This window comes from Sabethes cyaneus, chromosome 3 (genome assembly GCF_943734655.1).
Source record: "Sabethes cyaneus chromosome 3, idSabCyanKW18_F2, whole genome shotgun sequence".
Lineage (NCBI taxonomy): Eukaryota > Metazoa > Arthropoda > Insecta > Diptera > Culicidae > Sabethes > Sabethes cyaneus.
Window position 1 is genome coordinate 198,954,004 of NC_071355.1, and position 19,764 is coordinate 198,973,767.

General features: G+C 41.1%; 2 protein-coding genes across 6 annotated transcripts in view; both read left to right on the forward strand.

Annotated features, from left to right (window-relative positions):
- Positions 1 to 7,261: 7,261 nt before the first annotated feature.
- LOC128743738 (uncharacterized) lies at positions 7,262 to 8,227 on the forward strand. The gene is made up of 2 exons (XM_053840389.1): positions 7,262 to 7,415; positions 7,662 to 8,227. The coding sequence occupies exons 1-2, from the start codon at positions 7,331 to 7,333 to the stop codon at positions 8,111 to 8,113; spliced, it is 537 nt and encodes a 178-aa protein (XP_053696364.1). The 5' UTR covers positions 7,262 to 7,330; the 3' UTR covers positions 8,114 to 8,227.
- Positions 8,228 to 17,376: 9,149 nt separating this feature from the next.
- Positions 17,377 to 19,764, forward strand: part of LOC128742157 (uncharacterized) — a 28,359-nt gene continuing 25,971 nt past the window's right edge. The window contains exon 1 of one of the 5 annotated variants that reach the window (XM_053838400.1): positions 17,377 to 17,459. The gene's annotated coding sequence lies outside the window, so the exon portion shown is untranslated. The other 4 variants (XM_053838401.1, XM_053838402.1, XM_053838399.1 and 1 more) reach the window with 4 other exon arrangements.

Here is a 19,764-nt window from a genome sequence, read left to right on the forward strand (position 1 = left end):
ATCAGAAACGGTAGTGGATTCGATTCCGTCAAGGCACACGTGGGAAGGGATGGAGGAGCATTTCCTTTTCGAATTAACGAAATTCCAGAAGTTTTTCGGTTGTTTCCGGAGATCGGTTTGCACACGCAGGACATATGATTTATACAGAGCCGCATTCAAACGACGAAATTCATCGCTAGTACGTTTAAAGTTGCGCTGTGTCAGCATTGTCTTACGTTTCCGATGTGCACGCTGCGCTCGGTTGCGCTCCCTTTTCAACTGCCTAAGATGCGGGGTGCTCCACGCAGGCGAAGCCGGTCGTTTCACAAGAGGTACATTGGAGTTCAACCATCGCGAAATAGTTTCACAAAACTTCGATGCCATCTCATCCACATCGTTAAACTCCAGTAGAGCCCTCCAATCAATAGAGAGCAAGTGCTGATCCAGTGCAGAGAAATCGATTCTTCGGAAATTCAATTTTTTTGTTTCATCAATCAGAGCAGTAGCAGTATCACCATTATCACAGACAGGCATCGACATCACAAGCGGTGGGTGGTGAGGGTCGACAGGCAGCAACGGGGTAACACAACGGTCGATAGACGATAAGCAACCAGAGGTGCAAAATACCAGGTCCAATGTGCGCCCGAGATGATTTCGCTCTGTGTTCATCTGTGTAAGGTTCAGAAAATTCATACCATCGATCAAAGCGGCACTCGCACAGGGCAGATGTGCTGTGGATACTTTTTGACTTCCATCCGATCCCCATTCAATGCGAGGCTGATTAAAATCGCCGCACACCAGAAGCGAGCCACGATCAGTACATTTGTCCCACAGCTCACAAATAGATGATACGTGTATATTGACAATGTCGGTGCTGCGACTCTTATCGGGCGGAATGTACAGGCAGCAGAGTAACAGCTGTTTGCCCCGGATAGTAGCATTCACGCAAACTTGCTCTACGTGGGCACTGTTAGCAGATTCGGCGATCGAACTAGGATAGCATTGCGCCACGGCAATAAGTACACCTCCGAAACTGGATTTGTCACTGTTGCGTGGATTACGGTCGCAGCGGAAAACATTATAAGATGTCCCGAATAATTGAAGCGAGTCGATGCGGTCGTCTAGTCCGGTCTCGGTTAAAAATATTACGTCAAGATCACACTCGTGAGTCGTCAAGAAGAATTCGTCGATTTTAGTCCTCAATCCGCGTACATTTTGTAGATAGAGAGTGATGTCATGCGCACTATCGACGTCACACTGCAATACGGAATCACTTAGGGCAGTAGGAACAAAATTATCGCATAAATACTCGCCTCTGATGGGAGCCCTAAGGTTCCCATCGTCCATGTTAGTTCGTCAGTGCTATAAATTAAACTTACAACTGAAATGGAAATAGGATATAAAATGGATTCAAACTAGACTTGAGATAAGATTTGGAATTAGACTTGAAATTGGATTTCAAATTTTACTAGAAATTAGTCGGTTGAAATCGGAGTTTAAATTAGACTAAAGATTATAATTAAATTAGACTTGATTAAATTAGGACATAAAATTTCTCTCTCTCCCCCTCCCTCTCTCTCTCCCTCTCCCTTTCCCTCTCTCCTCTCTCTCTCTCTCTCTCTCTCTATCTATCTATCTATCTACTTATCTATCTATCTAAATATTTCTCTCGAGATGAACTCCTTTCCTCTTTTGGCTTCTTCACTTGTTTACTATCCTATTTTCCGTTTCTCCTCTTCTTCGGGACCGATAACCGTTTTCCCGTTCCCGTTTTTTTTGTTTTTTCTGTCTCGTGCTCCCTTTATTGGTCTCGTTTATCTGTTGCTTTTTTCTGTCCGCTATTTTTTTCTCTTCTTTTCTTGTCCCGTGTTTTCTTTTCTTCTGATTTTCCTGACTCCCTTGATTTTCCTCTTGTTTTTCTCTCTGCTGTTCCGTTTTTTATCCTTTTCCATCCATTGTCAGGCCAGACTTCCTTTTCAAGTCTCGTTTTTTTGTTTTCTGTCCAGTTAACTGCTGTTCTATTTTCTTGTTTTCTTTTGTACCGTTCCCTTATTACGCCCTGCTTTTCCTCATATTCTGTCATGTTCTATTTTTCAGTTTTATCCCGTGTGTCTTCCGTTTTCATTTTTATATCCATTTTCCTCTTTTCTGCATTTCTTTTCTTCTTATTCCTTTATTCTATTTCTTTCTTCCAGCCGGCGCCAATTTATCGCTCCACGCTCATTCTCAAAGTGGGGCCCACAGAACAAACGAAAAACAGCCCGCGTGGCTGTGTGGAGGCACTCTACTACTTACACAATCGCAAAAGCACAGTCTTTTAACGTCTTTCTGCATAACCACTCACGAGGCAAACAACTTGTCAGCAGCCAGCTGCCCGTGAGGGCTAGCGGCACATTGGGATACAGATTTTGCATTACTTTTTGTTTTCTTCTTCATCTTACGCCCTCGATTATACACGCGGGCGAGAGTACGAGTCCTCACGAGTGATCGGTATCAGTTGCTCAGGCTGCAATGACGTGCGAGAGCGACGGCCGCGGCTGTTAGCCAAATACACACTCGCAAAAGTCTTTGCAGTGCATGAATAAACAAAAGCGGGAGTCTGAAAGGAAGGTGGCCACGCAAAATGATTTTTTGATTTCCCGCTTTTTTCCCGGTTTTCCCGATAAAATTTGTTTGATTTTCCCGGTTTTTGAATCGCGAATGATAAGAGAAATATTACTTTTATTTATTCATTATACTAAGTTGTGCAAAGGAAACAATATTCAACCTTTTTGAAGTTGATGTTTTACCGAGCACTAGCTGACCCGACAAACTTCGTATTGTCACAAATTAAACTATGTTGTACATAAATCGTGAATCTGGGATGACCTTTGTCACAATCTCGAGTTTTGCAAGTTTCTGAGGAGTTCATGGGTATTTTAATATACAAATAATAATATACGACAGGTCGCCGGCAACACTTGCGGCCAGAGTCCGTCTCGCACTGAATCATCTAATGTTACTATTGATAGTTTCTGGTGGTCTTGTTATTGACTAATGTTTTATGAAAGGGTCCAAAATTTCTCGAGTTCGATTAGTTTTTGAGTTACGCAAAAATTTATGTTTTATTTGTATGAGAGTCCTTATCCCGCTACCACAGGGATGAGGGGTCTCAAACCATCATAAAAATAATTCCTTCCTCCAAAACCCCCCACATACCAAATTTGATTCCATTTGCTTGATTAGTTTGCTAATTATTTGTATTTCATTTGTGTTGGAGCCCCCCTCCACTATTGAAGGGGGAGGGGTCATAATTCCCCTCCTAAAGAGGGGGGAGTCTCAATTCACCATAGAAAAAAAATTGCCTGCAAAAACACCCACATTCGGTACCATTTGCTTGAAATTTGTATTTCATTTGTATGGGAGACCCCCCCCCCCACCCTCCTAAAAAGATAAGAGATCCTAATTCATCATAGAAAAAATTCTTGCGTACAAAAACACCCGCATGCCAAATATGGTTCGAATTGATTAGTTCTCGAATTTCGAGGAAATTTGTATTTCATTTGTATAGAAGCCCCCCTCCTAAAAAGGTAAGGGGTCCTAATTCAGCATAGAAAAAAATCTTGCCTCCAAAAACACCCGCATGCCAAATTTTGTTCCGTTTGCTTGACGAGTTCTCGAGTTACGCAGAAATTTGTGTTTCATTTGTATGGGAGCTCCCCCTCTTAGTGGTGGAGAGGTCTCTAATCATCATAAGAACCTTCCCTGGCCCCAACACCTCTACATGCAAATTTTCACGCCGATCGGTTCAGTAGTTTATGATTCTATAAGGAACATACGGGCAGACAAGCAGAAATCCACTTTTATAGCTATAGATTTGAATGGGAGCCCCCCCCCCCCCTCTTAGTGGGGGGAGGGGTCTCTAACCATCATAAGAACCTTCCCTGGCCACAAAAACCCCTACATAGTTTTCGATTCGATAAGGAACATAGGGACACACAGACAGACAGACAGAAATCCATTTTTATAGGTATAGATTGCGATCTTCTGTAACAAACTTTGCTTTTTGCTTTTCTAATACGTTTACCATTCAGGACGCCTCTCGTAGTTTTTTCGCCGGCAGCCTTTTCCCATTGTCAGTTTTGCGCAGCTTAAATGATGGATTGCACATTTTGAGCAAGTTTCGAGTTTCAAATTTCAGAGACTAACAAAACCATAGGCGCTGGTAGTTTATCGTATTACTTACTTAGGTGGCTTGCCGTCCTAAGACAAAGCCTGTTGAACAAAATTTCTCCATGTAACTCGGTTGAGGGCTACCGCTCTCCAATTCCTCGGACACCGAGTACTCTCCGCCAGATCTCGCTCCACCTGGTCTAACCATCTTGCTCGCTGCGCTCCTGGTCGTCTTGTTCCTACCGGATTTGAGGCGAACACCATCTTTGCAGGGCAGTTGTCCGGCATTCTTGCAACATGCCCTGCCCATCGCATCCGTCCAGCTTTAGCCACCTTCTGGATACTGGGTTCGCCATAGAGCTGTGCGAGTTCATGGTTCATCCTCCGCCTCCATACTCCGTTCTCCTGTACGCCGCCGAAGATCGTTCTTAGCACTCGTCGTTCGAAAACTCCGAGCACTCGCAGGTCCTCCTCGAGCATTGTCCATGTTTCATGCCCGTAGAGAACAACCGGTCTAATAAGCGTCTTGTACAGGGTGCACTTTGTACGGGGACTTAGTCTGCTCGACCGCAATTGCTTGTGGAGCCCATAGTAAGCACGACTTCCGCTGATAATACGCCTCCGAATCTCACGGCTGGTATCATTGTCCGCCGTTACCAGTGAGCCAAGGTAGACAAATTCATCGACTACCTCAAACTCATCGCCGTCGATCAATATACTACTGCCCAAGCGGTGTCGTTCGGCCTCGGTTCCGCTGGCCAGCATGTACTTTGTTTTAGACGTATTTACCTTTAACCCAATCTTTTCTGCTTCGCGCTTTAGTCTGGTGTACTTTTCAGCCACCGCCACAGATGTTCTGCCGATAATATCCATGTCATCGGCAAAGCAGACGAATTGACTAGATTTGTTGAATATCGTGCCCCGCGTGTTGATATCCGCTCGGTTCATAACACCTTGTAGCGCTATGTTGAACAGCAGGCATGAAATACCATCACCTTGACGAAGCCCTCTGTGTGATTCGAATGAACTTGACAATCCACCCGAAATCCGAACACAGCACTGCGTACCATCCATCGTAGATTTAATCAGTTTGATGAGCTTCCTGGGGAAGCTGTTCTCGTTTATCGTATTAATCGAGTTAATTGAAGTAGCAGCAAAAGTATCAAATATAATAAAACGATAGATGCTATCGGGATAGACTTCATTTCAGTCGAGATGCTGACCCGTCTTTGTCAACCCAGATGATGTACCAACTATTCAGGAGAATATGGGAAACAGGAACTATTCTGGTGTACTGTCTGTAGGGCATATAATTCAAGGACCCTAAAATGATCTCTAAAACCGGATTGCTTTACGCCAACGAAATGTGGTGCGTCTGAGTGGAGACAACGCGACAACTGCGGATAGTTATCATTCGGGTCTAACGGCCTGACAACTGAATATCCAACGAGAGACTCCATCGTGTGTGTACCAACAGGCAATAGCAACAGAAATTTGGGAACGAAAGTGAAGTGTATGAGATCTGCAGAAAATCACTCGACTGGAATTTGCAAGGATAACGAAAAAGAGGCTCACGTCAACATCATCCGGGTTGTTAACGAGCACCACACAAGTTTTGCGTTATACGTCTCACGCTTCCTTATAATGGGAATGAGCATTCCTCGTATGCTGCAATAAGCTTTTATTAATCGGCACCTTGGATACCCTTCCTAAATTATTCACAGCATCATATACAATATGTTAAGCTATTGAACTTTACTCGAGCTGATTTATGACAAGACAAATCAAAATTTCTTCAGTTTAGATTTGTCATGAATTTTCCAGAGTTTGCGGTAACAGTCATCCAGAAATGATCTACACGTAGTTTAGTCGTTTGGTATGTCAACAAGCTATGTTTGAACGGTGGGAATGGAACGAACAGCGTGAACTCCTCTTATCAGCAGATGTTCCGGTCATAAGCCCCTAGTCCAATAAATGTAAATCTGTGTTATAAGTATACAGCAAAGTTTCGTTAATTGGTGGTTCGTTAATTGGGCGGTTCGTTAATTGGGCGTTCGCTAATTGGGCTATGTGACAACTTGAATGTCAAAATTGTATGGAATTTTCGAGTTTAGAATTTTCTAACAACTGTCAGTCGGCCCAATTAGCGAATCAGCTGGAGTGCAGTCGTGGCCCAATTAACGAATTCAGGCTGTATATTATGCTTGTCTAGTACGTAAGCTATTGATTTACCTGACAAAATAAACGATATTTGCCCCCGCGACAGTTACCTATAATTCATCGCGTACGAAAGGGTGGGAAATTGACAATAGTTAAATTGACGTTGACAAATGCATTGGCGCAGTATTCTGTTTCACCCTCGACGAAAGTATTTGATTTGTCAGTAGACAAATCAACCATTGAGTTGCAGTGAGCCAGTTCCAACCGTTGAGTTGCAACTGTATTTATCCCGCAAAGCTCAACATCACGCATTTTCTTTGAAAGCTTCCGATAAACGTTTGTGTTCAAGCTTGCATTCAAGTTTGCACGAAAAGTATACTTTATCACGCATTGGCTTCGAACAAAAACATTCCATCAAGAAGAGTGGCATCTCTTTCTCGCGCTCATACAAATGACAAGTAACAGAAGCAACAGCGCACCCTTTCCAACAAGAGTTAAAGCTGTGTGTATTGGTGGGAAAAGATGTATGCGAGCGTGGCAATGCATTGCATATGTGTTTGTGTACATCCACATTCTAATATACACTCTCTAGCACCTCCACGACATCGCTATCTTGGTCTACAGAGTTTGACAGTACCCCCATTAAGTTGGACCCCTCAGTATTGTACCCCAAACAAAAATGGCGTCGCATTGATTTTCTATGGAGTGGTTTCCCGCCCAGTATTTTTGACGTTTCAGATTCAGTCACAGAAAAATGGCGACGTGCGACCCCCCGCTCTCTAGTATGTGGTAGTTCAACTTTAACTCGGCAGAGCATTGCTGTTACTGTCTCTCGACTTTTGGCAGAGTTTCCAGTCTTCTTGATGAAATGTTTTTGCTTCGAACCAAGACCGAGCTCAGCGAAAATGGTTAGAATTTGACGTTTAGTTTGTTTTGCTTTCTTCTGAGGATTCAACGTTCAAGTCAACGGTCAAAGATAAGGTATTCGGTATTTACTAATTTTTGCAATTCAACTTATGGTTCGGTAGGAATACATTACATGCAGATGGCCTCCAGGGACTCCGTTCCTGTTGCTTTAGCTGAAACAAGACGTTTATCCCAGCAGATGCGTGCTTCGTACGACGGTAAGTAACCGAAAATTAAAATGATTAATGTTCGAGTAACCGCAAACTGAACAACTGATGGGAGTTAACAGAATTATGGCCACTAGTCCTTCAATTGTCTTGTACTCTAACTGTTGGCCGCGAAGTCGATCGATTAAAAACAGAAGGTCAAGTTCCGAAAACGAAATATAACACCTATAGTTAGGCTTTGCTATTCTCTTATTCAAAAATTAACGTATGTAACAGTAAAAATGCATTTCATTTCAGTATCCCAGGAAACCTGCAGTATAGGCAATGTGTCCGTCTCGCTAGAAACTCTGCAATCAAATTTGTTCTCACTAATAGAGCAAGCGAAAATTCGGATACACAAAGCTACCGTCAATCAAACGGCTCCGCTAACGGAGAAACAAGCCAAAATGTTAAACGATGCCATATATTCGATAAGTTCGATCCTACGGAAGGAGAAAGAGTTGGCCACCATGCAGAAGGAAAACCGATCGGCCGCGGTGGTCTGCGGAGATGAATTCCAGGAACAGATGTGCACTTTAACGAAGAAACTGAACACAATTTCCATCGAGATGGCCAAACTGAAACGGGCGAACGATAACATCATGAACATCTATTCCAACTATCAGCTCGAGAACGAGGAAGAGTGTGATTCTAACGATGATGAAACAGCTAGCAGCGACGAGGCAAATGATACGGTTTTCGCCAAGTGAATTGCGAAGCAAAAATCGATTGACGAAAATGTTCCTTTTTTGAAATATAGGTGAAAGAGGATTTGTTATATGATAGTTCTCCAATATGTATCTCAATAAATTAGATTTGCTCTACCGGTTTAGTATAATCGATAAAAATATACATTTTTTATAACAATGCTTAACAAGAGCATATTTGTTTAACTAAGTATCGTTGTCATGAAAGAGTATATAATTTGAATTGCCCATAAGAGTATTCCGACAAATAACTATCAATTATAATAATTGTAGTTTTTCGCTTAACTCACTACAAATATTTCTTAAAGTTTTTGTCCTTCCGATGTTAGACAACTCAAGGGGAGAGGGGCAAAAAAGAGATTTTTTTAATCACGCAAAAATTAAGATTTTTGGGAATTTTAATCGTGAAAGCCGAATTTATTCTTGCTTGTGACATATACGTCGTTATTTTCCATGCAAAAACCTTCCAAAATAAAGTCAAAATTGAAAAACATTTTTTTTGCCTGTTTTCAGAAGCTATATTATTTGTATTTCCATTTTTGTTTCGTGCTAGAAGCGTTAACACTCCGTACACTACTTTTTCGAATTCTTTAGGCTGTAAAACCCACAGATAATTGATTTTAGACAAACAATTTTTGCTCAAGTTTAACAAAAAAAAAAATAATTTGCCCACCGATTTTTAGACCCAATTTTGAAGGGCGGGGGAACAAAAACTTTAAAAATAATTTGCAATGGCTTAAGTAGATTTTACCCAATGGCTGATTCAAAAGCATTATATTATTTTGGGTAATTTTAACCGAACAATAAGTAAATTTAACCTAATGAAGGGCAAGTATTTTTTAGATGTTTTGAAACGATTGTTCTACAATTGATGAAGGGACGGTAAGGGAGAGTAATGAAGAAGGATTTTTTGGAAATGGAGGGGAAAGAGTGGAAAGGAGGGGGGGTGTAATAGGTAGCTACGCGTAACAAGTTGTCTTTGTGACTCCTTCCTTTTGTCCAATGCTGGAAGGTGCATGGGTCGAAGCAAGCTATAATCTGAGATTACAGCAAAGTTTCGTTAATTGGTGGTTCGTTAATTGGGCGGTTCGTTAATTGGGCGTTCGCTAATTGGGCTATGTGACAACTTGAATGTCAAAATTGTATGGAATTTTCGAGTTTAGAATTTTCTAACAACTGTCAGTCGGCCCAATTAGCGAATCAGCTGGAGTGCAGTCGTGGCCCAATTAACGAATTCAGGCTGTATAACCGAATTTGAACTGAACGGGTTTAAATCCGGTTATAATCTCAGATTATAGCTTGGTTCGACCCATGCACCTTCCAGCATTGGACAAAAGGTAGGAGTCACAAAGACAACTTGTTAAGCGTAGCTACCTATTACCCCCCCTCCCTTCTTTTCCACTCTTTCCCCTCCATTCCCAAAAAATCCTTCATCATTACTTTCCCTTACCGTCCTTTCATCAATTGTAGAACCATCGTTTCAAAAAATATTAATATATGCCTGACCGCATTTCAAGGTCAAAAGACTAAAAAAACACGAGTTTGGTCAAAGTATTTTCAACTGAACATGAAGTAAATTTTTCTCAATAGATAGTTCAAATGAACAAACTCAACATTAAATAATTTTAACCAAAAATAGTGTTTGATAGCCTTTACCTAATGTTAGGTTTAGTGAAAATACTTAAAATTGGCTTCCTGCGTGCATGCTATGGTTGGGATGAAGGAACTTAATACTGGGTACTTTCAGTTTTCCGTGTACGGACCGGATTTGTACCTGCTAGCAGATATGTTGGAGGCGCATCGTGCCCTCGCATCACACGATACAGTCGATCGAGACTAGCAATGGCACATAATGGACGAACACGGGTTCCCAGATAAACTGACGCTACTGATCAGAGCTATCATTGGATCGAGTGGTGTGTTTCGTGCGCATCTCGGGGACATGCTCGAGTTCCTTCGAGACGCTGCGAGGGTTGAGACAAGGTGACAAGATGACTGATATCATAGCCAGAAGCCTTGCGACGCCGAAGGTAATCTACGCCAGATTGAAAGCAGCAGTCTTGGAAGATCAGAATAAAAATAGATGGGTCAAAGATCAAATAAATACAGCAAAGTTTCGTTAATTGGTGGTTCGTTAATTGGGCGGTTCGTTAATTGGGCGTTCGCTAATTGGGCTATGTGACAACTTGAATGTCAAAATTGTATGGAATTTTCGAGTTTAGAATTTTCTAACAACTGTCAGTCGGCCCAATTAGCGAATCAGCTGGAGTGCAGTCGTGGCCCAATTAACGAATTCAGGCTGTACATGAAAGGAAGAGGCTCCAAGCAAACAAATGCGCGCCTCTCGCGGACGGTAACCCTTAACGACGACAAACTAGAAGTGGTAGATGAATTCGTGTACAGCCTGAATTCGTTAATTGGGCCACGACTGCACTCCAGCTGATTCGCTAATTGGGCCGACTGACAGTTGTTAGAAAATTCTAAACTCGAAAATTCCATACAATTTTGACATTCAAGTTGTCACATAGCCCAATTAGCGAACGCCCAATTAACGAACCGCCCAATTAACGAACCACCAATTAACGAAACTTTGCTGTATTTGGGATTGCTGGTGACCGCGGACAACATTAGTAAGGAAAATAAAAGGGGCTTTCAAGCGGGAAATCGAGCGTACTTTGCTCTTCGCAAACCGCTACAATCATGAGGCATACGCTACCGTACAACGCTGACAATGCTCAAAATTTGTATTAGGTCAGTAGTTCTCTATGGTCTTGAAGTCGTGTGGTTGCTCACAAAGGACATACGCGCCCTTGCCGTGTTCGAACGAAAGGTAGGGGAATTGTGTATAACGTGCCCCCCCTGGCCAATGTGCCCCCCCTTCGTTTTTCATTAAACAAGCGGAATTAAAATGCAAAACCACCCAGAAACCATAGTATTTGATGGAACTAGCCTACTATGCAAGTATGACAGTTGTCACATGCTGTAAAAACAAAACAAAAATAAATTTGTTTTTGAACAGCTTCCGATGTAACTTTTGGCGTCATTTCCATAAGCTATTTTCTTGTCAAAATCTGTTAATAACCGGTTGTTGCGATTCGATTGCGTGAAGTGAACTTCAAAAAGACATCCTTGCCAAAAATGGCGGTTTGAAACGCTTTATTTGCTTTAGCATTTAATATTTTTTCAAATAAGTTAAAGCAGGCCAAAATGCCCCACTTGCGGTGGTGCAATTTGCCCCCCTTGCAAATGTGGCTATAAACATATGTAATCAGATCTAAGTTGAAGTCAATTGCCATTATTTAATTCAATTACTATTGTAGAGTTACCGTGGTGGGAATAATTTATTACCTACGTCCAAATTCCAGGTAATTCAACTACGCGGTGCGAAATGCCACAGCTGCGGTATAATGTGCCCCACGCAGAAAAGAAAACGTGCACCAGAAGGCCGAAACTAGGTTTATTTTATATAAAAATACGATATTTTGAAAACAAAGGAAATAGTTTTACTTTATACAAAGTAGAGTTGGTCTGTCACTGGTAGAAATACTCAAATTACCGCATTGGGCATATTATACCGCAGGTGGGGCATTTTACCCAGCGCAGACGAGAAACACAACATTTAGGTGCTTTTCTTAAATAATTCCTAGCATCTTTATTCCACAATACTAAACGAAATAAACAATTGCAATTGGTTGTAAGCTTAAATACCAACATATACTCGTAGTTGTCACGTTAGCTTGGGGAAGCATAACAGAGATATATCCATTTATTCTTAGGGGGGGCACATTATACACATTTCCCCTACTGCGAATATTTGGCGGAGTACAAACTGAAAGCGAAGAGAGGCGGAGACGTATGAATCATGAGCATTAATTGGAGAAAATCCCATTGTACATTTGGCGAAAGTCAGTAGGCTATGGTGGGCCGGACACGTCGTAAGGATGTCGGAGGACAGTGCGACGAAAAGAGTTGTCTTCAGCAATCCCACCGGCACCAGGAACAGGGGACTCAACTTGCAAGATGGCTCGACCAGGTCCAAGGTGATTTGTGACTTTTAAGACGACTGGGAAAGTAGCGAAGAGTGGTCCAAGTTCGAGTTAAATGGAGAGCACTGCTTGATTCAGCACGAGCTACCCCGGCTTTAAGCTACTGACGATGACGACGATATCTTCAAAGACTAACAGACATAACACTTCGAACAAATTTTCTAACAATACATCGTTTAAATGACATCCCTAAAACTTGGAAAAAAAACAGTAGCATCACCTGGAATAGTCTTCGCGCTACGCTGAGCAAGTCGCTATAAATTTAGCAATGCTATAAATTTACTTGTAGGGTAAAGAACTAGTTTTAAGCAGTCTAAGCGGGTCACTGATTGTTTTACCTTATTACAAGCGATGCACAGTGGTCCAATCAGCGAAATTCGTGATCGTGTGATATTGCGCTTAAACGTGAAGTTTTTCGCATATAGTATCTTTAGGAACATTTCATAGTATAACAAGCCTCTTCTTGTGAGGGAAATCTTTGGGTGATTAATTCCCTTAAAAGTGAGATAAGAAATTTATTTTCTCGTACATTCGAGATACAGGTTTGGTATTTTCGGCAAAGTTGTAGTAAATATCAATGCAAACAACTTTGTCAAAGTCACCGTACTTGTATCTCTTCATGGAAATTATCTATGAAGCGTTATTCGTGGCCAAACCCTTCAAAACAGTTTTTAAACCCTAACTTGTTCTGGTCAACTTTTACGTGTTCGTAATGTTCTAGAAAGTTGTTTATTTTGCTAAAATCAACGTTTTTGTAGAACATTACTATAAGTGATTTTCTGCAGTTTCGGAGATTTTGAGCATTTTTGGTGAAAAATAGTACTACTTTGAGCTTAAATATTTCCCAAGGTGGCAAATGGTGGCAGACCAAACAACTCCTACTTAAAAGTACAACAAAAAACCTTTAAAATCAAATGTCAATTGACTGTATCTGTTTGTATCCTCAAAAGTTATAATTGTTTTAAAAATCCTTCACATTCATGTTTATCGAACAATTAAAATGTACATCGGATGCAATAAACGCCATTTTGTTTATGTTGACAATCTCTTTCTAACAAGTTGAGTTACCAGCAATTTTTTCGCCTATTTTCGAGTCGAAAATGAATGTAGACTCAAAATTATTTGACGCAATTAATAACCGAAAAGCTTCCAAACAACTAACTTAAGTCTATTTTGTTCAATACCTTCGATTGGTGTCTTTTAAAAAGATCCCACTCATAATGGGCTGGTACCAAATGGCCGAAATACAAATGGTCGAATCACGAATGGCCGAATCACGAATGGCCGAATCACGAATGGCCGAATCACGAGTGGCCGAAATCCAAATGACCGAATTTCAGCAACAGTCACAGAAGACCAAATTTTCTCGGAATGACTTTTTAGTCTATTTAATTGGAAAACACGAATTGACAAGTAGTTACAAATTAACTTTACTCAAACAAAAAATAAAATAAGCAACACATCTTTTTGTTGTACTTTTAAGTACGAGTTGTTTGATCTGCCACCATTTGCCACCTTGGGAATTATTTAAGCTCAAAGCAGTACTATTTTTCATCAAAAATGCTCAATATCTCCGAAACTTCAGAAAATCACGTATAATAATGTTCTACAAAAACGTTGATTTTAGCAAAATAAACAACTTTCTAGAACACTATGAACACGTAAAAGTTGACCAGAATAAGTTAGGGTTTAAAAACTGTTTTGAAGGGTCTGTTCATGAATAATGCTTCATAGACAATTTCCATGAAGAGATACAAGTATGGTGTCTTTGACAAAGTTGTTTGTATTGATATTTACTACAACTTTGCCGAAAGTACCAAACCTGTATCTCGAATGTACGAGAAAATAAATTTCGTATCTCACTTTTAAGGGAATTAATCACCCAAAAATTTCCCTCACAAGAAGGGGCTTGTTATACCAAGAAATGTTCCTAAAGACAATATATGCGAAAAACTTCACGTTTCGGCGCTATATCAAACGATCACGTATTTCGCTGTTTGGACCACTGTGCGATGGGTTGACTAAGTGGGGGATATCAGCATACCAATCTTCTTGCTATCTTTAGTTCTTCAAGCTGTTACCATTGGAAGACACTATTGTTGAGCTAAACTTTTGATTTTTCGCTTTAAAAGTTGGAGCGGCGGAACTAACTTTGAACACACCGAACCCATTTTCACCCGCAAGGTGCTATTTTAAGCAATCCTGAAATCTGAATTTTTTTACGTCCCGTTAAAAAATCCCTCGAACTTTTCCCCCTATTCAGTAAGTTCGCGTTCCTATCCGCGACCTACTAATCAGCATCTGATGCGTAATCGGCATAGCGTATCGGCATAGATGCGTAAAATGCCATCTGTCTAAATTGTTTATCGGGGCATACACTCACCGCACCGTTCGGCAAACGGTATTCGTCGTCTCTTTTATTCTCTACTGTTCTTATGGGAAACTGCGAGTTTGACGTCTCACTCGCTGTTCATAAGGATGGTGGGAGAACAAAAGAGGTAAACATATACAGCCTGAATTCGTTAATTGGGCCACGACTGCACTCCAGCTGATTCGCTAATTGGGCCGACTGACAGTTGTTAGAAAATTCTAAACTCGAAAATTCCATACAATTTTGACATTCAAGTTGTCACATAGCCCAATTAGCGAACGCCCAATTAACGAACCGCCCAATTAACGAACCACCAATTAACGAAACTTTGCTGTAGCAGTATAAACGATCCGAGTACAAACGATCAGAACAGTGTTGTCAAAGCAAATAACATTGAAACACATCGTTGCTTTATTATATCACTGAGAAAATCTTCGAAAATTATTGAAAAAGCTGTCTTTTGTGTTGTTTTTAATAAAAAAAAAATTAATTATGAACATACATTTCTCTTGAAAGTATTGAACTACGTTTTCACCGTAGGAGGTTTCAGGTAATTTCAAATTTAAAATTATTATTTCCAGAACTGAAACAGTGTCTTGGCAACACGATAGCTCATCAGTTGTGCTGCAGCTGCTGCTAGTGGTGAACAGGTTCCGTCAATTCAGAATTTGTTTTCAGTTTTGTTAGAAAATAATAAAACTTTTGGCTAGTGACAAAGCCTTAGATAATAGAAAAAAAGAGACTGAATAATATGGTATGTGACAATTGAGTGCTTGACTTTCAGAGTGGTTGTAATCAGTGCTGAAAATTTGATGAATTCGTTAGTAGCGAGGTGGCGATTGCTGAATAGCAGCTGAAAAATTTAAGTTTTTGGACAACAATTTTCAATTCATCATATTTCTTGTCGGAAACCCAGTAAATTGTGTTTGTGTGAATCAAATGTATGGTTAAGTGATTTGTGAAGATGATCCTATCAAAAGATTTTGAAAATATGAATAAAAAAGTGCATTTTCGGATCATTTATGTTCAACTGATTAAAATAGGTAACACTGCTTAACTCGTTCCTTACCCTATATTATCTGACAACAGCGCCAGTGCAGGAGGAGCGTTCTCGCGCAGCGACTGTTGTTTAAGTCTTGGCTTAAGTAAAAATTTGAAATGATAGTTTTTATTGGCGATGGAATGAGGCTTCAGAGTTACGTGTTTTAGTCTGTGATATATTGTTTCATCCACGTTTATCGTACGCAACTACCGACCTATCTAACTAATCTAACTAATTTTTCTAACGGGACAGTTACGTTGTCCGTAAATATCAGTAAATATCAATAACAGCGAAACCTCACTGATACTTAATGATATTATTGCTTACTGATAACTATCAGTAGTTTAGTTAATGATAGTTTTCCCATCCCTAAATTACGTAAAAATATCAAATGTACCTGATTGACTTCAAAGGTTTTATCGGAAATAAAGTCCAGCGCCTCTGTGGTTCAAAGGTACACGGGTACCAGTGAGCGACACGCCCTGGCAGGTGTTGTGGGTTCAAATCCGGTTATAATCTCTGAATACAGCTTGGTTAGACCCATGCACCTTCCAGTATTGGACAAAAGATAGGAGTCACAACGACAACTTGTTAAGCATAGCTACCTATTCCCCCCCACCTTCCTTTCCACCCTTCCCCTTCATTCCCGGAAAAAAAAAATCCTTCTTCATTACTTTCCCTTACCGTCCCTTCCGTCCCTGACCGCATTTCAAGGTCATGAGTAAAGTCACGAGTTTGGTCAAATAAAACCATGTTCAAGTGTTGTGTGGCACTGCATAATTTGCTTGATCGTATCGTACGCTACCTTAAAATTCATAAACAAATGATGAAACTGTAATATTGAAGCTTCGTGCTTTGATTTTATTGAGTTTATTTTACTAATTATTCTGTAATACATGCAATACGATTCGACGCACAATGTATCGTCATAAAACACTTTAGAAAATCGTTATACATGTGAATTTTTTTCAACAATGGCGTATAGTAACCACCCCAGCATCCCGTCAAAGCTTTGATTGCCGGTTGACAATATTGTAACTATAGTATATAGATATAGTATTGATCGGAGCATGCGCGACGAAGCTCAGTGTGTACTTTTACAATGAATCGGCTAGACTGCAGCTTTCAGGAACAGAATGCATACATCTGCAGACGACGATAGACTCGGTAGTGGTCTATAAAGTATATGCCTAATTATTGCTTCTTGCCCTCTCCCTCCTGTATCCTAGTTGGTTGATACTACAAGCTCTCACTATAAACAAACCACCTGCCGACCCCATTATAGTGGGTGGTTGCAGAAGTTTCCACACACGAATGCGTTCGTTGAGATGGACTCTTGATATAATATGTAGTGCAGTTAGCTATGCTTGAAACTCGTACTATTGCACTTGCACCTTAAGCAATTCCCACATCACCTATCAGAGTTTAAGAAACTTTTCTGTTTGTTCTTCATTTTCATTTTTAAAGTTGCTTTGATGAGTGTCTTATCAGAATAATTAACAGTAATTGTATTAAAAATTGAGAGGAAAAGGTTCCGTATGTTCCCACTAATATTTATTAACAAACCTTTCCCGGTTCTACCCGTTGTGCTTTTTTTTGCTCCTCATAACCTCACACCCGGCAAGTGGGAAGCTCAAAAATCACCAGAGTATACGAAGCGAATCGACAACGCGGACGGACAGGGGGTTCCGGTATCGGTCGGCGGGGGCCATCGGGAAGCTTTTCGCTGCATCCCGTACGTAGCTACTACTGCTGACTACTAGCCCGAAGCAGCCGCAACAGCGCCGTGCTTCGCTCATTCGGGTCGTCGTCATTGATCGCGTCGCACGCTCGTAACGAGACCGGCATTTCGGCTGCAGAAGGACCGCGCGTTTTTTCCTTCTTCACCAGGTGACAGGCAGAAGTGTTTGGAGGAAAATTTGTTTGATTGAAGTGAATCTTTGGTGGGGGTCTCAAAAACGGACGCTGGAGGTCTTAAATTGAAAGTGAAAAGTGATGTGATGCACTGTTTCTCGGAAAAGCTTCTGAATCAATGTTTTGTTGTGGAATTTTCATCTCTGCTGCTGTTGTTGTTGATGTTGCGTCACCGCTGCTGCCGGGAGAGAAAACGGATGCATTTTCTCGTCTTTCCACTTGCCCGTGCATTGCGTTAGCTAGCGAAAGGGGCGATGAAAGCAAGCGTTGAGATGCACTTCTCACGAGAATAGATATATTGATTGGAACTGTTTGAGCCGCTCGCTAGGCTGATGCAGCATCGTTTGCTTTCGAGAATTTGTTTTATTAGGTCTTAAGTGGCCCCATTAGTTCATCATCGGTCAGGTATTTTTCTATCCGGTTGAATTCGTCTCCTGGGGTGCGATCGAAATGCTATAAATCACTTCGCAGTATTCAATCTTGCTCGATTGCCGACAGCGATAGCTAGCTAAGGTATGATGCATCCGTGAAACAATATATTTTTAATTACATCTAGCTTGATGACGAAAGTAACGATAGAAGTGGTGCCCTGATGAGTGATTGTTAAAGGTGATGACGAAATGCACTATGAACAGTTATGGGTGAAAGGATCTTACGAGGGAGGAACTCCAATAGGGTTAATATCTTTAAAATGAGTAGATGTTTAAATGAATTACTCAAAAAATATACCTTTTAAAAATCTGGCGATAGGAGATTTTTCAAAATTATCGCATAGATTTCGGCTGCAAGATTCAAGAATTTCCTAAATTTTTGTTTATGGTCTAATGAAAGGAAACAAAATTCAAAATAAATTTCCTAAACACCGTCTATTTCAAAAAAAATCATAACTTAACTATAAACTTGCTCCCAGCCTTGCATTGTGCCGTGGTCGAATCTCTCTAAAAATAAAATAAAAACAACCATCCTCTCTGTTGACTAAAAGACTCTAATGCAATTCAAAATAAATTAATTTTTTCAGCAATCACACACTGCGAGCTAGCATAATGCGCAGCTTAGCAAGAGCTATACGTACTCCATACCGGTCGGTCCACACTGTAAACTACACTCTCCTATACAGTGCGGTCCAGCCCAGCTAACCGGTCAGCCAGCAGTCGTCGTGGACCGGACGACAAGAGGTCCAATTCACTCAATTCAACATTATTATAAATCGTCGGCGCGCTCCACTCAGGCTCCTAGTGTTACTTCTATCGTCGTCCCGATAAGACACGCAAGTTACGACGCGAGTGCTCGCGAGTTCGCTTTCAGTATTCGACCTTCGGTTTCACGATACACACGGATAAAGTTGAGGGTGGTGTTTCTGGTTGGAAAGTTTTCTGGTCGGTGATTATCCAATTGGCTGGCGACCGTTTTAAACGAGTGATGAATCAATTTGTAGCTTACAATACTAACAACAGACTCGCGGTTGGTTAATCGCTGCGAGTGATGCAAATGGTTCTTATGTACATATAAATTGCACGTTTTTGCTACCCGCCCTCGGGCGGGCGAGAGTTTGTTTTGTGCGCCGATTGTTGCCAATGTCCCAAAATGGAAGTTTCTACGAACAATAACATAACCATACTGGAACACGCAATTAATAATCAATTTTTGTGCGCCACCGGCAGTGATTATTTACACCGCGCGAGAGCGTGAGGACAGCGTTAAGGTCACTGCGGCCGATTCATACTAAACAGAAGGAGCTGGCGTGTGGTACATCCCCATCGAGCCGGAACAGAATGTGTCTGTCATGAAGACTGCCAGGAAGATGCTAAACGGCAATTTATTCCAATCATAATAACGACTTCATCAAGATCTGCACCCTTCGGGTCTGTTCTGCTCAAAGATTGCGCAAGAGTCGGTGGTGATTTTCCCCTTGTGTTGTGATCTGCATGTCACACGGCGGACGGAGGGGCCACTGTTTGCATCGTTTTATCTCGCGAAGTTGAATTAAATTTTCAAATTAAACTCAATTTAAGCGGGTTCACTTCTGCAGTGTATACAGCAAGCAACTGAAGATCGGGCAAGTCCTTGCGATCGTCAGAACATATTCTCGCTACGCGAAATGAAGATAGCACTTTTTCGACGGCAGTTTCGCTATTATCCAATTGAAGAAGTTAGCATTCCGGGGTGATCTTCTTGGCCGTTCTAGACGGCCCGCATGCTGCAACGCCAGCCAGACGACGAAGATGAAATGAGGAAGAAGTTAGTTAGATTAGTAAATTCGGGCTGTTACTAGAAACGACCC

Excerpts from the sequence above, each read along its gene's own strand:
- LOC128743738 (XM_053840389.1), top strand. The coding sequence starts at position 7,331 with ATGCAGATGGCCTCCAGGGACTCCGTTCCTGTTGCTTTAGCTGAAACA. Across the intron at positions 7,416-7,661 it reads GATGCGTGCTTCGTACGACG|TATCCCAGGAAACCTGCAGT; the intron begins GTAAGTAACCGA and ends ATTTCATTTCAG.